The sequence below is a fragment of the Diadema antillarum genome, unplaced genomic scaffold (assembly GCF_040938485.1).
Source record: "Diadema antillarum isolate AM-2024a unplaced genomic scaffold, OU_Dant_1.0 seq00000043_RagTag, whole genome shotgun sequence".
NCBI classification, from domain to species: domain Eukaryota; kingdom Metazoa; phylum Echinodermata; class Echinoidea; order Diadematoida; family Diadematidae; genus Diadema; species Diadema antillarum.
In genome coordinates this window covers 448791-467429 of record NW_027271155.1, presented here as the reverse complement: position 1 = coordinate 467429, position 18639 = coordinate 448791, and the positions used below count along the sequence as shown (strand labels likewise).

General features: G+C 38.5%; 1 protein-coding gene across 1 annotated transcript in view; it reads left to right on the top strand.

Annotated features, from left to right (window-relative positions):
* Positions 1–18639, top strand: part of LOC139725470 (lysosomal-trafficking regulator-like) — an 85348-nt gene that overhangs the window by 6678 nt on the left and 60031 nt on the right. Inside the window, exons 2-5 of the mRNA XM_071636547.1 lie at positions 6916–7125; positions 8156–8301; positions 10554–10645; positions 13017–13233. Of these exons, the coding sequence (XP_071492648.1) occupies positions 8218–8301; positions 10554–10645; positions 13017–13233 (393 nt within the window). The 5' untranslated portion in view covers positions 6916–7125; positions 8156–8217. The remainder of the gene's footprint in view (positions 1–6915; positions 7126–8155; positions 8302–10553; positions 10646–13016; positions 13234–18639) is intronic.

Below are 18639 nucleotides of genomic sequence, written 5' to 3'. Positions count from 1 at the left end.
TTTGAGTTATACATCATTTTAAAGCTTAAAGTCTGTTCTTTCAGAATATGGTCTTAACTTAAAATTCATGTCTGGCGACTTTTTGTTTGTTTTGAGGTGCAGGGTCACAAATACACTTGATGTGAATGTTAAGAAAAAAAAGAAAAGGTTTTGTTTTCAAATTTGTCTGTAGAGACTCTGATTCCAACATGAATGTAACTACTGTTGGAGTAACTGAATCTTATTGCATACTCATCTTTACAGCCATGCATTTATAATATTCCTTTGACCCTAATATCATTTACAAGGCAAAACAAATTGTGTCTATAAAATAGTTATGACCTTTGACTAGTATACCTGCAACTCTCTCAATTTACCAAATAGCACTGTGTAGCTTCCCCTTAAAAGTGCTTGCATATCAAACATAATCACTTTCTAGAAACAGGAGAAAACCATTCTTTCAACAATATGGAATCCTGTGTCAAACCAGCTTTGTCAAAACCCTGACCCTCAACATTATTTTGATTTCCAAGGGGTCCAGTTAATACTCATCTCTGAGCGACATCAGTGGTTGATGCTTTTAATGGATCATCTAAGATGACACCTTCCCTAGGTCACATGAGAAATTATCGAGGGTGGCTTATTTTTCACTTAGCCTCTTTTGTATTTCATATGTAACTACTGCTGACATTATGGAAGACCCTTCATGAAAACACAGGTAATCTCACAGAAATTATAGTGCATTTGATCTTCTCGTTAGCTGTGACTTGGGATTTAGTTTTGAATTCCACATTTGTGTAGTATGGGCCATGTTTGCGAACTTGGGCAGGTAGATGAGTGGTAAAGATGAAGTGTGAATAATAATGTAAATAATATGATGTTTTTGTTGTGCATATCACTGCCACAGCATCTCTATGCACTCAAAGGAAGGAACTGAAGGATAGAAAAAATGTCATTAAATGCAAATGCAACTCATTTAAAATGATTTTGGAATAGATATGTTTGGAGGATGGTTAAATAAACTCTGGTGTCGTAAGCTACTCAGTAGATGAGTCAAATAAGATGGAATACTATTCCAAAGTGAAGGGGTGGCGTGAATAAAGATTGCTCTCCTTAAAATTGGGTCCAAATATCAGGACAGTGGTAAAGATCTTTCTCAGCAGCCAATCAAACTTCACCAGAGATTCAGTGAGATATTCCGGAGCATTAAATGTAGACACTAAAAAGTGGGAAGACCTCTTCCTGTTGATCAAATTATGTTTCTGCAACATTTATGGTGAATCAATTATTGCGTACATCACCACTGAACATATCACAAATCATTATCCAGTAATGAGATTTGTTGCCTGACCGAGCTACCATACTCAAATGATGTGACCGCGGACTCGCAAAACAGGTCGATGCAGACGAGCGTGACATATTGGCAACCTTGGCTGGCTGCAGATGCCTGATGCTTCACTGAGATTGAAGGTCCAAAAATACTTCACTCCCCACCAAAATTAATAAGGTGCTGTCACCTTCCAGTGATGGCAGACAGGATAATCATTTCCAGTCGCTCATGCTGTGTTGCTTTCTGCAGAGCCGACCTATTGGAGTTGGACTTGGAGGGAACAACTTCAGGAAATGTTCAAGAGTCTAATGGAGGACTAAATGGTCTCTAAAATTGATTCTGTTCATTCTTCAACCTTCTTTCTCTTTGAAGGGCAGTTCTATTTCCTGTTTAAGTTCCTTTGTGGAAAATTCAATTGATAATTTAACCCATTGAGGACGATCTGATTTTGCTATACAACATGTATTTCCCTGACACCTGCCCAAGTATACTCGGGACTTGTCCTCATCGGGTTAAGCAAATAGATTGATAGATATTCCAAAACAAAATGATTAAGCTATGAAATTTGAAGTTCCACATGTTTTCAAACACATTGTCATGAATGTCTGTCATATATTATTATTTATCTACCGTGTAGCTAAGTATCCATCCATCTCCATCTGTCTATCTGTCTATTCATCTATCTTTCCAACCATCTATCCATCCAGTGCACATTAGATTGAGATGATGATGATGCAATCTTTTTATTACTCTCCAATTGTTTTGACCACGGCAAAATTATGAACATTTGTTTTGACTGATGAACTACTGCCCTCTCCCCTGATATTTGATGTAGTCAGGATTTCGCAGTGCAACGAAAGTTTGATACAAACAATACAATGATTTACTTTTTTATTCCGTGTCAGAACAGGAAATTTTGTTGAGAGCTATTTTGTTTACTTAATCAATTTGAGGTTTGTAAGGTGATGACACCATTTTTCTTCTCATTCTAATTTCTATGTCAAACTTTTAGCTAATTACCATGAGTACATGTATATTGCTTTTTTGTTTATTTTGATGAAAGTTATTTTACTTTATGCTATGTAGAGCCGACGAAGTACTTTTGCAGGAGGAGTTTTGAGAGGAATTGATGAAACCAAAGCAAGATTTATTTGCAAGAGTCTGAGCGAATGTAATTGTATGTATGTCAAGCGCTGTAGTGTCTTGGTGGTTCTTTCAGTGTATAGGCAATACCTTTGTTTATGTGACCTTGATGTTGCTCACACATACGTACTTTTTCGGTACACACTATTAAAAAGAGAAAGATATGGTGATTATTATTGTAATAAATAATCATGTGTCATAGTGGACGCGTAAAAAACTAACACCATTATCCTACTCGATTGGAGTCACGAAGACAAAAAAATGGAATGAAATCAATAACATTTTGCACACACATGACAAGAAAGGGGTTATACACTGTAATTCAAAACAGCAAAAAGAGTGAAGCAGAGTTAGTTCACTGTCTCATAGGTTTAGACTTGACTGCAACTTGAGTCCAGTGATAAGTGCTGTCATCATTGTGGAAAGGCACAGCATTTATCATGTTTCATTTGCAAAAACTGTGAATGTCCCCTTTTTTCCATGCACAATAGTCACACATTTCTCTTGTTGCTGGCAAGCTACTTTATGAGAGTAGCATCCATTGAAACTAAGTTCAAAGTTCTTAGCGTATTATTTAGCAAGGAGTATTCATTCACTGGATCGGTTGTCATTTATTTCTATTTGATGCCCGAGATGTCTTTCCATCTCATTATCGTTGCATTAAAAGTATGTGACTTCGAAAATCTGTTGTTAGTCAGACTGTCATTTGAAAGAGCTATGAGCTATTTTGTTTATGTAGTACATGTTGTGTCTGTTTATACTGTGCATTGTTTGTGCTGTGTGGGTGTGTGTTTGGGTGTTCATGCTCTTTCTTTTGACTTGTTCTGCAGTGATTGCTAGCATACTGTAAAGTAATGTTTGCAAGAGTATGTTTCTTACTTAGCCAGGTAAAATGAATTTTGTGTGTGTTTAATTCTGTAAAATCAAGGAGATAAAATTCTGAATTACAAATCACACATAAAGATATCCAAATACTTATATTTTCGCACTAGTTTCATGTTGGGCAAAATGTGCAAAAAATTTCACACCATTTGCCAGAATGTCCACTTTTGCAGTGTCAGTGTTATCACCTTCAAACTCCCTGTTATCATTGGTTTACATGCTTGTACTCACACCACCCCTGTTTACTAGTATGCTCTACATATTAGTAAGTTCATTGCTAAGTACATTATCTTGATTGGACTTTGTTTTCACCTGTTGTGTTTTCTCAGTGGAACCATGCATGTTTTTGTTATGATATTAATCCAAAGTTCAGGTACATAGTATCTACTATTTGGCACCTCCTGGCTGTGCATGTGTGATATTAAAGGAAAAATACCATTGATCGCCAGAGATAAACTTGTAGACTGGTGATTCTGTGATTTCTGTTTGTTTATAATAATGAACATGTCAAAGTGAACTTTCTTTTATTTAAGATACCGCAGTGTTTTGAATGAAGTGCCTGTACATTGTGACCAATGGTGTGTGTATGATCACATGATCAGTGATTGGTTTTTCAATTGTTCAAACAGGAGCTGGACAAATAATTGGTGGAGATACTTTGTCTAAAGAAGGTTTACTCTGCACATGAATAGAACTATCTAAAATGTGAAAATTCAGAAACAAGCTGCTTGAATGAATGTTCAATATGACAGATTTGAAAGAGAATCAAATTATGAATACTCTTTCTTTTGCTGAACTGAGATAGGTGATCTTTGATGCCTTACTACAGACATTCTGAACAATATGGAACTGACATGAATTGCTTGTGTATGTTTTAGCCTGCTTCCAAAGTTGGTAGAATATCATAGTGTTTTCATGTATTACATTGCTAAGTTTCACTTTTTACTGTGACCCCAGATCTATTTGCATCACACTAATTGATTACCCTCCCCAAGTTAAGATTTTTCTTTGGATTTGTCACATTTTTGCAGAGTTCAAGAAGAAATTGTAAAACATCAGAAGAACTTTGACATCAGGCTTCTGAATTTCACAAATCCAATTGAAGTCTCAGTGCATCCTGACCTAGATGTTTGACCTTATACATTGACTCCTTCAAACTTGATCATACCTGGACATACTCAATAGTACACCTGTCAACTCAAGATCTTTCTTTGTTGGGTCATATAGGTTGTACATTTGTATCAACTTTAAATAGGTATATCACATCCTTCCATGAGTCATTTCTGTTCCAAGAAATATACACATGTAGATACATAGGAACCCACCAAGAGGGCCTTGTCCAGGAGGGTCCCATGACATTTGCTCCTGCAACAAGTGCTCCTATGAAACATCATGCACGCTCTTTAAAGCCAAACATAAATTCTGCTGACAAGCACAGCCGAACCCTACAAATCACAGCCCTAACCCTAGCCCTAAGTTCTCAGGTCAGAGAGAGTAAGACCGGAGACGGTGCAATTGTCACAGGAGCAAATGTCTTGTCACCATCCAGGAGACGTAACACTGTTTGAAGAGTTTTGAATCTATGAACTCAGTCACTGTTTGCTATCAAGGCATGTTGCTCTATTTGTTTACATACTCAGTGGCAGAGGCACAGATTACACCAATCTGTTTTATGTTGCTATTATTTTCTGTGCACATCATCCCAGGGTTTGATCACTTCCATACCCAAAACCATGACCTTCTCTCAGTGAGGCTTGAGTCTTTGCCAGCAACTTGAACTCTGTAATCCCACTATTGACTGATAGGTAATAGAGAGCAGGAACTACATACCACTGAAAGTATGTCAAGTCTTCCCTGATTGGTTAAAGTTTGATTGCGCAAGAAAGGAATAGTGAAGGAATGTGTGTCATGAGGGTCTCATGTTTTGATTTTAACATTGCAGACGTGATGGTAAGCAAGGCCTTTCCGACTTTGTATTTACCAAAGTCTCGCTGTGGCTGATAATGTTATCTCATTATTCTAGAGATTCCATATTGAGTGATAGCTGTAGATTTCTGACTCATTAAAACTGGGGCAGCTGTTTCATGTCTCATGAAATATGTTTTCAGACACAAACCCTGGGAGACTCACTTCCATAGACTTTTCAGTTTCACACCCACATGGATAGAGTTATTGCACTCTTACACCAATCATTCCCAATGTCATCCTGATACTCTCTCCATTCTACTACCCTCTCAGTCATTCTTGGTATGGTCCTTCTCCTACCCTCTCTCCTTACCCCTCCTACCCTCTCTCCTCACCCCTCCAACTCTCTTTCACACTCCTCCCCCAAGCACTACTCGGCACCTCACCCTTCTTTTCTCTTCAATGCTTTCTACTTTCCTACTTTCCTTATCCTTTCCAACCCGCTGACTTCTCCATCCTTCATTCTATTAACCCTTCCTATCCAACCCTTCACATTCTACCCTTTTTCCAAAATGTCACACTTTTCACCACCCCACCCTTCATACCCCTTGCCATTCTAACCTCCTTACCAGTCCCACTCCTTACATCTTCCACCATTTACCCTTTCCACCATGTCATCCTTTCCTCATGACCCTTCTGACTCCACTCTTCTCTTCTTCTCACCCTTTTTACCCCTCACCCTTCTCATTCACCATTTCTCTTCCATTTATACCACCCTACCCTTCCCATTCTACCATCCCCACTCCACCCTTCCCATTCCACTCTTTCTATCCCCTCACACTTATCACCCTTAAAGAAATGATATAGTTTTGGCTATGATGGGGCTTCAGGTTTCCAACTGTTTTGAGAGAGACAATGAGAAACAGTGAAATATGAGAGAGCACATAATTCTAAGAGTAATCAAAGTTTATTTAATGAATATTGGTTTTGAAATGGCTGAGATATCCAAAACAAAGTGATCCTAATAAAAGGTGGGATCCATCTTTTATTAGAATTGCTTTGTTTTACTTTGCTTTTGGATATCCCAGCCATTTAAAAACTGATATTCATCAAGTGAAATCTGAATTCCTCTTAGAATCATGTGGTTTTTAACATTTCATTTGTGGTTTCCAAGTGTCTCGCAAAAAGTTAAAAGCTGAATCCTCATCTCAACCAATTCTATACCGTCCCTTTAACCTGTCTCACCCCTTCCAATTCCTACCCCTTCACCCTCCCTCCCACTCAGCCTTTCCACCACATCACCTCTTCACCACCCACCCCTCTCTCTTCCCACTCCAACCCTTCTCTCTCCCTCACCCCTTCCAGTTTCCACCTTCCTCACTCTTCTCCCCGCCCCCCTATACCAATTCTATCATCCCTCCTCCCACCCCACTCTTTGTCCCTCATGCTAGCGCCCACTCACCCACTCACCCCCTCAACAGAGCCAAATCTGCTCTCATGATATCCCGAGATCATACAATTGTAACATGGACTTTGCTCAAGGTATATGTTGACTCGGGATATAGGATAAAATCACGCTTTGCCTTCTACCTGCATACCCAGGTTTTATTTGTGTACCTGCTTGCGTTGGCATTTTGCAATGTCAGTGTTTACTCTTTTTGTGTGTGTACCTGCAGGGCCAGCAGATGCTGTGTGTAGTCCATGGCCTAGGATAGACCAAAATCACAGATGATCTGGTGATGCTACATTGAAGGTGAACGATCAGCACTAATTAGACGAGAGTCGATCAGGTGCAGACCGCATTTGCCCTCATCACTGCGTTTGGCAGGATATTTATCGCTTGCCACATGGTGAAGGAACAGACAGTATGGCGTACTGTGGGAATTGTGAGTATATTCAAGAAGCTCTGCGGTATATTTTGCTTATCCCATTCAATTTTTTGTTTAATGAAATGATAGGATTTTGCTATGATGTATGTTGAATATGGTGCCCATTTATTAAAAAATGAAAAAAGAGATTCGAATTCTGACAATATATTAAAGTGCCCTTTCTTTATGAAGTAAAGTGACCGATTTTGCCAACCTTGGTACAGCTCTCTAACACATTTCATGTACAGACAGTCAAACCTGCCGTAGTGACCACCTGTCTGTAGCAACCGCCTGCTGTATATGACCTCGAAATATACCGGTATGTTTATATTTCTGGAAGAGACAAGCAATGTTTAAGACCCTGTGTATTGTGACCATCTGTCTATAACATCCACTTTATTTTCGTCTCCCCTGAAGTTTGACCGTATTTGAAGAATACCATCACCAGTAATATCAGTGCTGTATTTGAATATTTCTATTTCCATGAATGTGGCCCATGCATAATTGCAGTAAAAGTTAGCTTGATGCATTTACATTATCTTGTTCATTTGATACTTCAGTGGTAATCAATGTATATACCAGGGTTAGTCTCTAGTAACACATCACTGACTTTTTTCTTCACTGTTCATAGTGATATTATTCAATCTTTATGTTCTTGCCACCAAATTGATATCATTTGTAGCTGGTGTTAAGTATGGTTTTTCCTCTTTTAAGCTGATTTATCATCGAAGTTCGAAGTATTTTTGTCAAGATATAACATTCAAACAGACAGACTGAATGAGTGAATTTAAGTCATATGTAGATATGTATGTATACATGTATATAATATATATTATATTTATAAATCTCTATATACATAAATTTGATTATCTTTTTAAGTCTGAATCACATCTGATGTTGGCATATATTTTTAGATATCCTTTCTGACCTCAGTCATGATTCAAGTTGATGTGTTTCAGTTGGAAAGAGGCTGAACAATTTTGATATTGGTAAATTGAATTATAATCCATCTCATTTGTTGTTGTTGTTGTTTTTTTCACATGTCCAGGTTTAAGTGCAGATATACTGTAGCAGCTTTCCATGAAAAGTTGATCGGGGACATAATCAGCGATGGAGGCCAGAAGAAAGATACACCACAACCTGAAGGTGCGGTGGGATCGATACACCACTTGCAGTCCCGACACACAGGCTGAGGTAAAATCATCACAAAAGTCATCCACCTAACGAGCATTTTGTGACCCCATGTCATCATCATACACCCACCTAGTGCTCACTGACTGTATTTTACCCTGCCAGATGTTTGTCGATAATGGGTTCTTTACTGACTGGTTTAGAAGAATTATGGCAGTGCCAGATGGGAGTAGATTTATACATAACCAAACTGCAAATGTACTTGGAAAAGGCTAGCCAGTTAGTGTGCCCTCACTTTGAGTGCTGTGTGATCTCTGACAACTGAAAGTATATCATAGACCTCAGTAGAATAATCATTTGTATTCATTTTGTCTGCACAATATGTAGATTTGTACATGCAAACAAAGTCATAAAGAGTAATCCAAGATGTTTTCCCCCAAAAAAAATCAGTTTAGGGCATCGCTCTCGAAACCAATGTCACAAGCCATTTGTGAAGGCATCAATCGTGATATTAGTAATTGGGATATAATGATGTTAAAATTGTATTTTCAAGAAATTGCAGTGAAAATGAATGTGTTGTTGGACCTTGAAGATGCATGGGCTATTAGGTAGGAGAGACCTGTCAGGGTTTCACATGAAAACAGTCATTAAATTGCAATCTCGCCGTAGTGCTGGTTCCAAACCACTCTGTCAACGTGAGTCACGTTTTGATACAGCGTAGAGAACTATCGTGGCAAATGTGGCATGACGGCTTCATATCTCCTTTGCAAGCACCCAGGTGTTGTATCACAGTCACAGTATGCTACTAGCTCACTTGCCCACTTGCCCAACCTGAACTCACTTTGGGGCAAGTAGATTAAATAAGCTCTTGCCTATACATAGTATGGGTCCTTTCCCATACACCGGTTTGGGCAAGTTGGAGAAATATAATTTGCACTGCCCTTAGGCATATCTGTAGTTCTCATTTCAACCAGACTGGCACCTATGAAATTTTAAGTATTGTGGTCTTTCTATCAGGTGCTACAATGAGAAGCACTATTATTCCAAGAGCAAGGGCAATCAGGAAACAGGGACCTTTTCAATGATAAGATGCAGCACAATTTCCCTAATGTTTTTTTTTTCAAAATCCACTACATTTAAGAAATTGAATTGCCAGAAATACTGTAAAACATGATATATTCGCGGCATGAATTTTTCGCGAATTGGAGCCGATGGCCTTTTTTGCGGCATTAAATTTTCGCGAACTGCCACTGTCATTCAATGCATACAGTGTAGACAAGAACTTTCGCGTGCATTTTAATTTTGCGAATCTTGGCGCTCGCGAAATTTGCGAAATTAAAATGCACGCGAAAATTCCTCGTTTTACAGTAGTAATTTGATTGGCTCAGTGCTAAAGATTGCACCTTCTTTCACCCTAAATGAAACTGATGTCAAATGTCTTGCAGGTAGGAATGTGTACTTGCCTCTTTGAAATTATTTATGAACAAGGATTAAAAATTGTATGAGTTTGCTTATCTGTCAGAGTGAAGCCCAATACATGTATTCTGTGACTTATCTACTTCCATTTGTGTGACTCTATGGGTTATCTGACCTTAACTCAGCCCTGAAGCACAAAGGTCAATGAACTTTAAAGATAGAGCTATGATTGTTTATTGTTGACATTAACCAGTTTTTTACATGTATCAATCAAGGCTCTTGACCCTATCTTGTGTGATAAGAAGTTAGGTCGCTGCATGCTGATGGAGATCAGATACAGGATTTATATGTCTCTCAGTAGGGTTGAAAATGGGCAAAGTATACAGTGTAGAATAAGTGCTGACAGTTTGTAAAATTCTGCAAACATTTCAAATAAATATTTTTTTTTTGGAATTTATCTTATGATTCAGTTTGTTTAAGTATCAATTTCTTTTTTTTCTTTGAATTTCTTGAGATACTTTAATTTCAAATTTGCTGGAAATCAGTATTTGTAGATTTATTTTTGGATGGTGACACATTGGCCTTGCATAGAATGTATGTCATTTGTGATATCACAAGTCAATGTTGCCAAATGGCTGCCATTTCAGAACCTCTTCCACCTATGTTTGCAAAAAAAAAAAAATGATTGATACTTTTAAAGTCACTAGGCTGTTCAAACAGATACAAGTAAAAAGATATTGCTTACTATCAACAAATCACAGGGAAAAGAGTACTACAAGTGCATTCAAACAAAATAAGGAAAACGCATGCTGGACAAAGTCATGTTTTCCTCTTTATGTTGCTCTTTGAAGTGATGATATGAAAGTGTTCAAAAGTCACTTTGTTATATCTCTGTGCAGAAAAAGATGAATTATCTGGAGGACTTTCTACATCATCTCATCGTCATGTCAAGAAATGCATCCATCGATTCCGAGGACCTCTTTAACTTTTGGTAAGTCATGGGACAAGGGGGGGGGGGGATTCTGAATACACTGGAAGTTTCAAAAGTTCATAGAGGAGAGATGAAATTATCCTCTTGTAAGTCTACTTTAAGGTGTGAAGCCTGTTTATCACTTTTGTAATACTTCTACGATTGACTTCTTACGAGAGTAAGAACATTGTTGTTTGTAAACCAAAGGCCAAGTACTTTTGGCTGCATTTGGCAAACATGGATTCAATTTTGTTTTTTATTCTAGAAAAGAGGAATGTAAATGAATTCAGATTTCAGTGGGTAGTACTTGACACTTATTTGACCCACTGTTATCATGGCTTATCATTGACTTGAGTACATTATCCTTCACTGTTTCGTAATAGATTTGAGTTTTGAAGTGAAAGAAGTACTCTTCAGAAAGAAGATGGCATTTTAGATTTTTATCAGTTTATGATTTTGTTCGATGTGTCATATCCTATGCCTGCTCATTACATATAACAGGTAGATGAGAGGTATAACAAGGACATAGCAGATTTTATCTTTTGTGGGTTTACTTCATTCCAGGCTATTTCACAGTGGTTGCATTCTCACCAACAAAATAGCAGGATAACAAGATTTTTTTTGGGCCCGTTTTGGACGGACAGAAACATCACACTAATTGCCGATAGTGATGATTTGTCGACCAAACTGCACATGCCCGAAATATACCGAAATGATGGCCCTTGCCTTTATGTTAGTGCTCTGTTCAATCATCCATGTTTTGAATGATGGGATAAAAGATCTCAAGATTCTTTTGCTTTGGTATACACACACTCATTGCAATGCGAATTGTCACGCTATATGTCAAATTATTGCAATAATTCCAAAGTAATCACAAGATTTCTTGAGATTTGGATCGCGATGCACATTGCACTACTGTAAAACGAGGAATGTTCACATGCATTTTAATTTAGCGAATTTTGCGAGAACCAAGATTCGTGAAATTAAAATGCATACGAAAGTTCTTGTTTATACTACACACTACGCATTGAATAATGTTAGAGTCGTGAAAATTTCAGGCTGCGAAAAAGGCTGTCAGCTCCAATTCACGAAAATTTCATGCCGCGAAAATATCGTGTTTTACAGTATTTGGTGGGACTTTTATGTCCACACAGGCAAGAATCTGGAGATTTGTATCTCACTAATTCACCTCAGTGTGAATCCCACTTGTACATCCGGAGTTCTCTCCTTATCTCTAAGTATACATAACCTTCAGCCTCACCATCCTAGCCTACCTTCATTCCTCTCCGCCGTTGATTATGTAACTCAAAGTTACAAAATGTATAAGGTGCGACTTAATAACTAATCAGTAAAGTCTTTTTCTTTAATGTTTGTTTGGTTTTTCTGGTTCAAATAACTGGCTTGATGGAGGAAACTGAGAGGTGTTTGCTGAATGAGTGTGTATTCTAACTTGCCCGCACTGCTATCAGCAAGACATTCCAGACCAAATTACTCATTTTATGGCAGGTTATACACTGTTATGTAGAACACCACATGAAGTACGTTTCCCCCCCTCCCCCCCCTCCCCCCCCCCTCCCCCCCCCCCCAAGTGAGGGTTGTATTATATTTGTATTTATTTATAAATAAAGCTAAATGAAATGTGTATAACATGACATATATGATCACTCATATGTTTTGTGTGTGTGTGTGTGTGTGTGTGTGTGTGTGTGTGTGTGTGTGTTTCCTTGTGCTTAGTTTATATTCTCATTAATAAATTGTGTATTAAGTACTCAAGGATTTATGATGGAAAGAGATGTACTAACTTTAGTCATCCTTGAGTGACACCATGTGCAATGATGTAAGTGATGAGAGATTTTACGTCATTGTTTCATCACCCACTTCATTTCGAGGGCCAGTAAACATAAGTAGAAAGCAGCTTTCATTACATCAAACTAATGCTGTATGTGTGTCATTTTTATGGCAGATGTGGTCTTTGACACAAAAAAAGTTATGAAATAACAATAATGATCATAATATTATAGTAATGACAATGATAGTAATGATGATGATGATGATAATAATGATAATAATAATGATGATGATAATAATAATAATGATGATGATGATGATGATAATAATGATAATGATGATGATGATAATAATAATAATAATAACAATAATAATGATAATGATGATGATGATAATAATAATAATAATAATAATAATAATAATAATGATAAAATAATAATAATAATAATAATAATAATAGAATATTAGTGATGATATCGTACTTATCATGATCATCATGATAATAATGATGATGATTATGATAACAATAATGATGATAATAATGCAAATACAGTACTTTTGATATATACAAAATGTATATTCCTTGTGCCCTGTATCCCGACAGCAATGATGTTCACAGCGCCTTCAACATCCTAGCCCGGGAATTCATGACTGCCGTCAAGGAGATATCCACCCAGAGTTCGGCCGACTTCAACCAGACGCTGGACAGCGCCCTCTCCAGCCAGCTGACCCCACAACCCCCGCAGGCCGCTCTGGTTGAGTTCCTCATGCACGACAGGGGATGGCTGCTTCTCAACGCAATGTCGATCCTGGCCACGCAGGTAAGAGTCAACACTCTTTTCACGTTCTATCTTTGTGTATATGCATGCATGTACATACTTGTGTGTTTTGCTGTGACATATCAAAATAAGAATCATTCTCAGTAAAATATACAAAATGATATCAAATGATCTCATAAATTTCATCCAGTAAAACCAGTAAATCCAGTTAAGGAGATAAAACAAACAGTAGTGCTAGACCGTCCAGATTAGCCCTGTAATGATTATTAGGCTAATTTGGGCTAATAACAATAAATATTATATATCTTTCTTTCATTTGATATGCCTTGTCCGCCTTGGACTACTTAACATAACAATGTCGGAATTTCGGAGCTTGGGTATTTGTTCCATGTTCATTGTGTCACTGCCGGCAACCAGGGACAGCCTGGTGGTAGCGTCGCTGCCCAGAAAGCAGTAGATGACAGGTTCGAGTCCCACTGGTTCCTGTTTTCCGACATGTTTGTTAATTATACAGATCAGCAGTTGCAATCTTAACAAATTTAATTTGTAGAGGGAGACAAAGTGAAGAAACTCGCACCTGAGCCTTCACCCCTCAGAATAATATCTTTCTTTCATTTAACAATAAATATTATTGTTATCATCATTATTTTAGTGTAAATTTACAATATAAAACCTCAAGTTTGTTACACAACACAATCATGATGACAATCATGGAAATCCGGGGAGAGTAGATTTCTGTGGTTGTTACCAGAAGTGGTTTACTTGCAATAAAAGTTGCTGCAGGGCATATGCTTTTGATACTCGATTCAAAAATAAAGAATTAGTATGCCTGGTATTACCTTAGTTGTGTAAATAATGTATGATACCCAAAGAGCTTTTCCCTAGTAAGTACTAGAATGTGGACTCTTCATACGCCCTGTACTATTGTTTTGTGAGCGCAAGGGGAGCACTGGATGACAACGAGGCAGTAGGCTCACCCTCATGCTAACACGCTAGCAAACGAGCAACCGAGGAGCAGCGAAATCTAGAAGTGCGTACCTGTGTAAAAGTTCAATACTTCAAATACGTGCTGTAAAAATGTTACTTCACTTTGTAAAAAAATCCGCCATTACTAAGTGGGTAATGGCAGCCCCTATGAAATCTCAGACACCATTATATAGTTCACACTCTAGTGGTGGAGAGGAGAAAAATCTCTTTGATGATACCAGTGTTATGACATTGTCCAGGTGAATACTGCTCCCCATATCCTCAACAAAATCTTTCTTTAAGAGAAATGAACAAGTTTCAGTTTTATTCATTCTGGCTCTTACTGCACATAAAGGACTGTATTCTTGAAGGTGGTTTAGATTTAGACCAAAGTTTAAATTTAGTCCGTACAAAATAAGTGTGAGATAGGTGTACCTTTGACATGTGTGTATCAAACCTGCAATTGTTGTTGGATGTCTGTTGGCGTACGCAATGTGTCGCACGTATTTTTGCAGAAGAAATGAGCATAAACCATAATCTAACTTTAAACCACTTTGTGAATTCAGGCTGTGTGCAGTATATCACTTGTGAAATAGTATGATTGGTATCACTGCTACTTGATGGACACATGAGAGATCAAGTACACAATCCCTTGCCAAAATATTTCTGTTCATCATCAGTATTTACGTGTTGACTATTTCATGCCCAATATCTTGTGCAATGCATTCGATATAGTTCAGAGGTCTTCTTCCTCTGTATGGGAAGGGTAGTTTCAAGGAGATGGTTTATTGCCACTTGGTCTACTATCAGATGGTTTACTTCCCAGTTCGTCTTAAGCCCCAGTCAGATTGACATGCCGGATCACCCCGGATCTGATCCGGGCGATCCGGGGAGAGATCCGTGTTGATGCCTTGGGCATCCTTGGACATGCGGTAGGCCAACACGGCAACTTTTGGAGGTTGAAAATATCCGGCGTCATCCGGGGACTGCCGTATTGGTAGAGCAATCCGGGATGGTCCGTGTGGCTGCCACGTAGCTGCCGTGTTGGTCGGTGTAAGCGTTGTGTAGATGCCGTATAGATGCCGTGCTGTTCCGGCCTTATCCGTGTAGCTGCCGTGTTGATATTTTGTGTACAGTCATCAATGCTCGTCAATGCTCCATCCAGGGCGAAACTATACAGGAGCTCCCAGGATCCGTGTTTATATGTGACTGAGGCTTTACACCACTATGGCTAAACTCATTGGTCTACTTTCAATTTCATCTAATGCCCGTTTGGTCTAATCCTCACATGTTTTAATGTCCAGTTCGGCTAATTATCATTTCGTCTAATAACCAGATGGTCTAATTGCAATTTTGACTCCTTGGATTTTTTTTTTCCCATTTAATGGCTTTGTCTAATAAATTGTGGGTATTAAATGAAGTGGGCATAGCCATCTGGAGTAGACCAACAGGTAATGAGGCTAAGTGGCAATTGGACTAAATGGTCATGAGATGAACTGGTTGTAGACGAAATGGGATTAGACCATGTGGGTTGAGACTAAATGGCTTCAAACGAAGTGAGAGTAGACCAAGTGATAGATCACCAAGGAAATAACATTAGATATGCACTGCATAAGGCTTGAGAAAGTCCTCAGGAGCAGGACGAAAGCTTGCCCTCTACAATTCAAGGTTAGTTGAATCTCAGTCATTTAACTTATCATCATCCCCAGCCGATGAAAGTTTTTAGTATCATTAGATATGATTTGTTCCTAAGCACAGAAGAAGTGACCAGCAAGTCATGTTCCATGAAGAAATGGGTGGAATATCTCCACAGATCTCTTCTTACATTTTGTGCTCTCTCTAACTGCGACTGCTAAACCAGAAATATTGCGGCATGAAACTTTGACGAATTAGAACAGACGGCCATTTGCGCAGCATGAAACATTTGCATATCGCCACTGGTATTAAATGCATTGTGTAGACAAACACTTTCATGCATGCATGTGCATTTTACTTTTGGAAATTTAGGCTCCCCCTCCCCTCCCCCCCCCCCCCCCCCCCCCACCACCAAGATTCAGAAGTTTCATGCATGTGAAAATTTCTGGCTTTAAAGTTTTCTACTCTCTCATAAGGAGCTTGGTGTACATGTGCCATCAAGCTAGTCCTGGAGGGCCTACTGTAAAAGTGGATATTTTCGCGCGACTAATTTTTCGCGCTCGGCTGGATAAGGAGAGTTTCACGTGTTTTTAATTCTGCGGTATCAAGACATCAACTACAGGAACATATGGCAGGCAGAAATATTTGCGTGCTTTTATTTTCGCGCTAGTTTCTGATTGCGCGAAATGCGCGAAAATTTCAACACCGCAAAAATTTCCACTTTTACAGTATTTCATGGTCCATGTCTCACATCCATGTAAGATTATCCATTCAACACAAGCTCTAACAAAAACAAGTTTTGTAGCCCTTGGAATGTTTGACTTCCAGATAGAATGCAGTCTATTACATGCATTCCAAGATATACTACCGGTATTTACCTGGAGTCCAAGGAGCCAGCTACGTGAATTTAGTTCAAGACTCACACAGCACAAGCTTGGACTGCATATAATAGACTGCTTCCCATCTTACTGGTGTTCAGTTTAGTTGCAATATGCAATAAATAGTGACACTTTATCTCATGTTTTGCCATTTTGCTGCTGGTATATCCGATTGCGTCCAATCACAATGGGATCTTCCCTTTAATGAGGCAATAGACACAGGTAGTAATGGCAGGCTTTGATCGTGAGCCTGCCCATCTATGTGTCAGCTATTTAATGTGATGGAGAGTAGTAACATTCAATACTCTCAGACCATCCCAGGTTTTAGTTGTGCAATGCAAAACACACTTTGCCTTTGATATCTCTGTAGTCAAGTCACCATAGTTACATTCCTATGTAGACTAATCATCAGTGATAGCTGATTACGTGTACAGTATAAGAGGTCATCCCTTTGATCACAATGAGCATCCTAACATCAATCTTTAGGATTTAGGTTTCGAGCAAGAGTCCCATGCGATTGAAGCACAGAACAGGGAGGAATCGTACACACAGCAAATCTGTTTGTGTGCAAGTGTGCAGCGATACAGTGGTATACTGCATGCACATATGCTATATTTTATGTTCTTGAGGTTGACATGGACGCTAAAGGGGAATGGGGTTCATGGAGAGGTCAAGTGTCCATATAACTCTGTACATACAAGTAGGAGCCCCATCGCGCGGCTCGTGAATAGAGCGCCAGAAGAATTTTTGCAGACTTAAAAGTCTTAATTACATCGACTAATCTTACAGATAGGTCTTCATTGGGCTAAACTACAAGCTAATCATCAAAGTTTAAACTTTGAGTTCATCTTTAAGATCATTATTGTCATGTCTACCTAACTTTTGATAATGACAGTCTTCCTAAGAGAAATCATGAGATTATATGGAAGGTTAAAGTCATCAGCACATTGGCTCCTGCTTAACTGAGAGTCATCTGAAATCAAGCCTGTCTCCCGGTAAAGCAGGGCTCCCCCTCTAATCGTGCCTGGTATTGACCCAGGGGATGTAAACCACCTCACATGGGAAAGGTAACTCTCTACGTCTACCAGAAAGATGGTGCTCCAGTAAGCTGGTTCCGCCTCCCTGCTTCAACTGAAATGCAAATGTGAGTCGAAGCTGATAGCGCTTTTTATGATTCACAGCACAATGCCATTCTAAACAAACTTTGTCCCATTGCCCAACAGCAACTTTTGCACTGCACAGTGAACAAAATATAATTTGACTTTGTCAGCAAATAACACTTTAGGCAAAGAAATATATTCTTTGTAATTGTTTTTCTGGATTATAGTTATTATTTCTGGATACTAAGAAGGGAAAATGGAAGTGTTTCAGCTGAAATATGCCCCAGTTAAGTGGGTTATGGTTCTGATTACAAGAGGTGAAAATAACACAAGGAACTCTTAATACTTTGCAGTATTGTTACTCTTAAGCAGTGTTCCTGCTATTAAAAGCAGTTCCCACTTATCCTGTGAGCACTGCATCAGTTAGTTTTGAATAATTTACCATTGCTGTCTGGAGAGTGTTTGTCATGCTTATTTTCTGCTTTCACTTTGTTTTCAACATTCTGATGACAATTAGTATAACAAGGAGGATTCGGTTTATCGAAGGAGCAGAAAGATGGCAGGTGATTGATTCTTAGGGGAAAGAAAGACAATATTGTTATCTGTGACCATGCATTAATTTTGTATGAGGACTGAAAATAGGTGAAATTGGTCAACCTAGCCAATCTTGTGTTTTTCATATTTTCTGAAAGACCAAGTCTTCTTGTATAGTATGTTAAAGTTTGGAATCATAACATGAACTAGGATATTGTGTTTTGAACAGTTTTTCCTGAACACTTGATTAGGTGTGTCTGATAGAGTCCCCTTTTCATTTCTTAAACACCCTGCGCACACTCTTCACTTTCAACTCTTATAACTGTGGAAAGGAT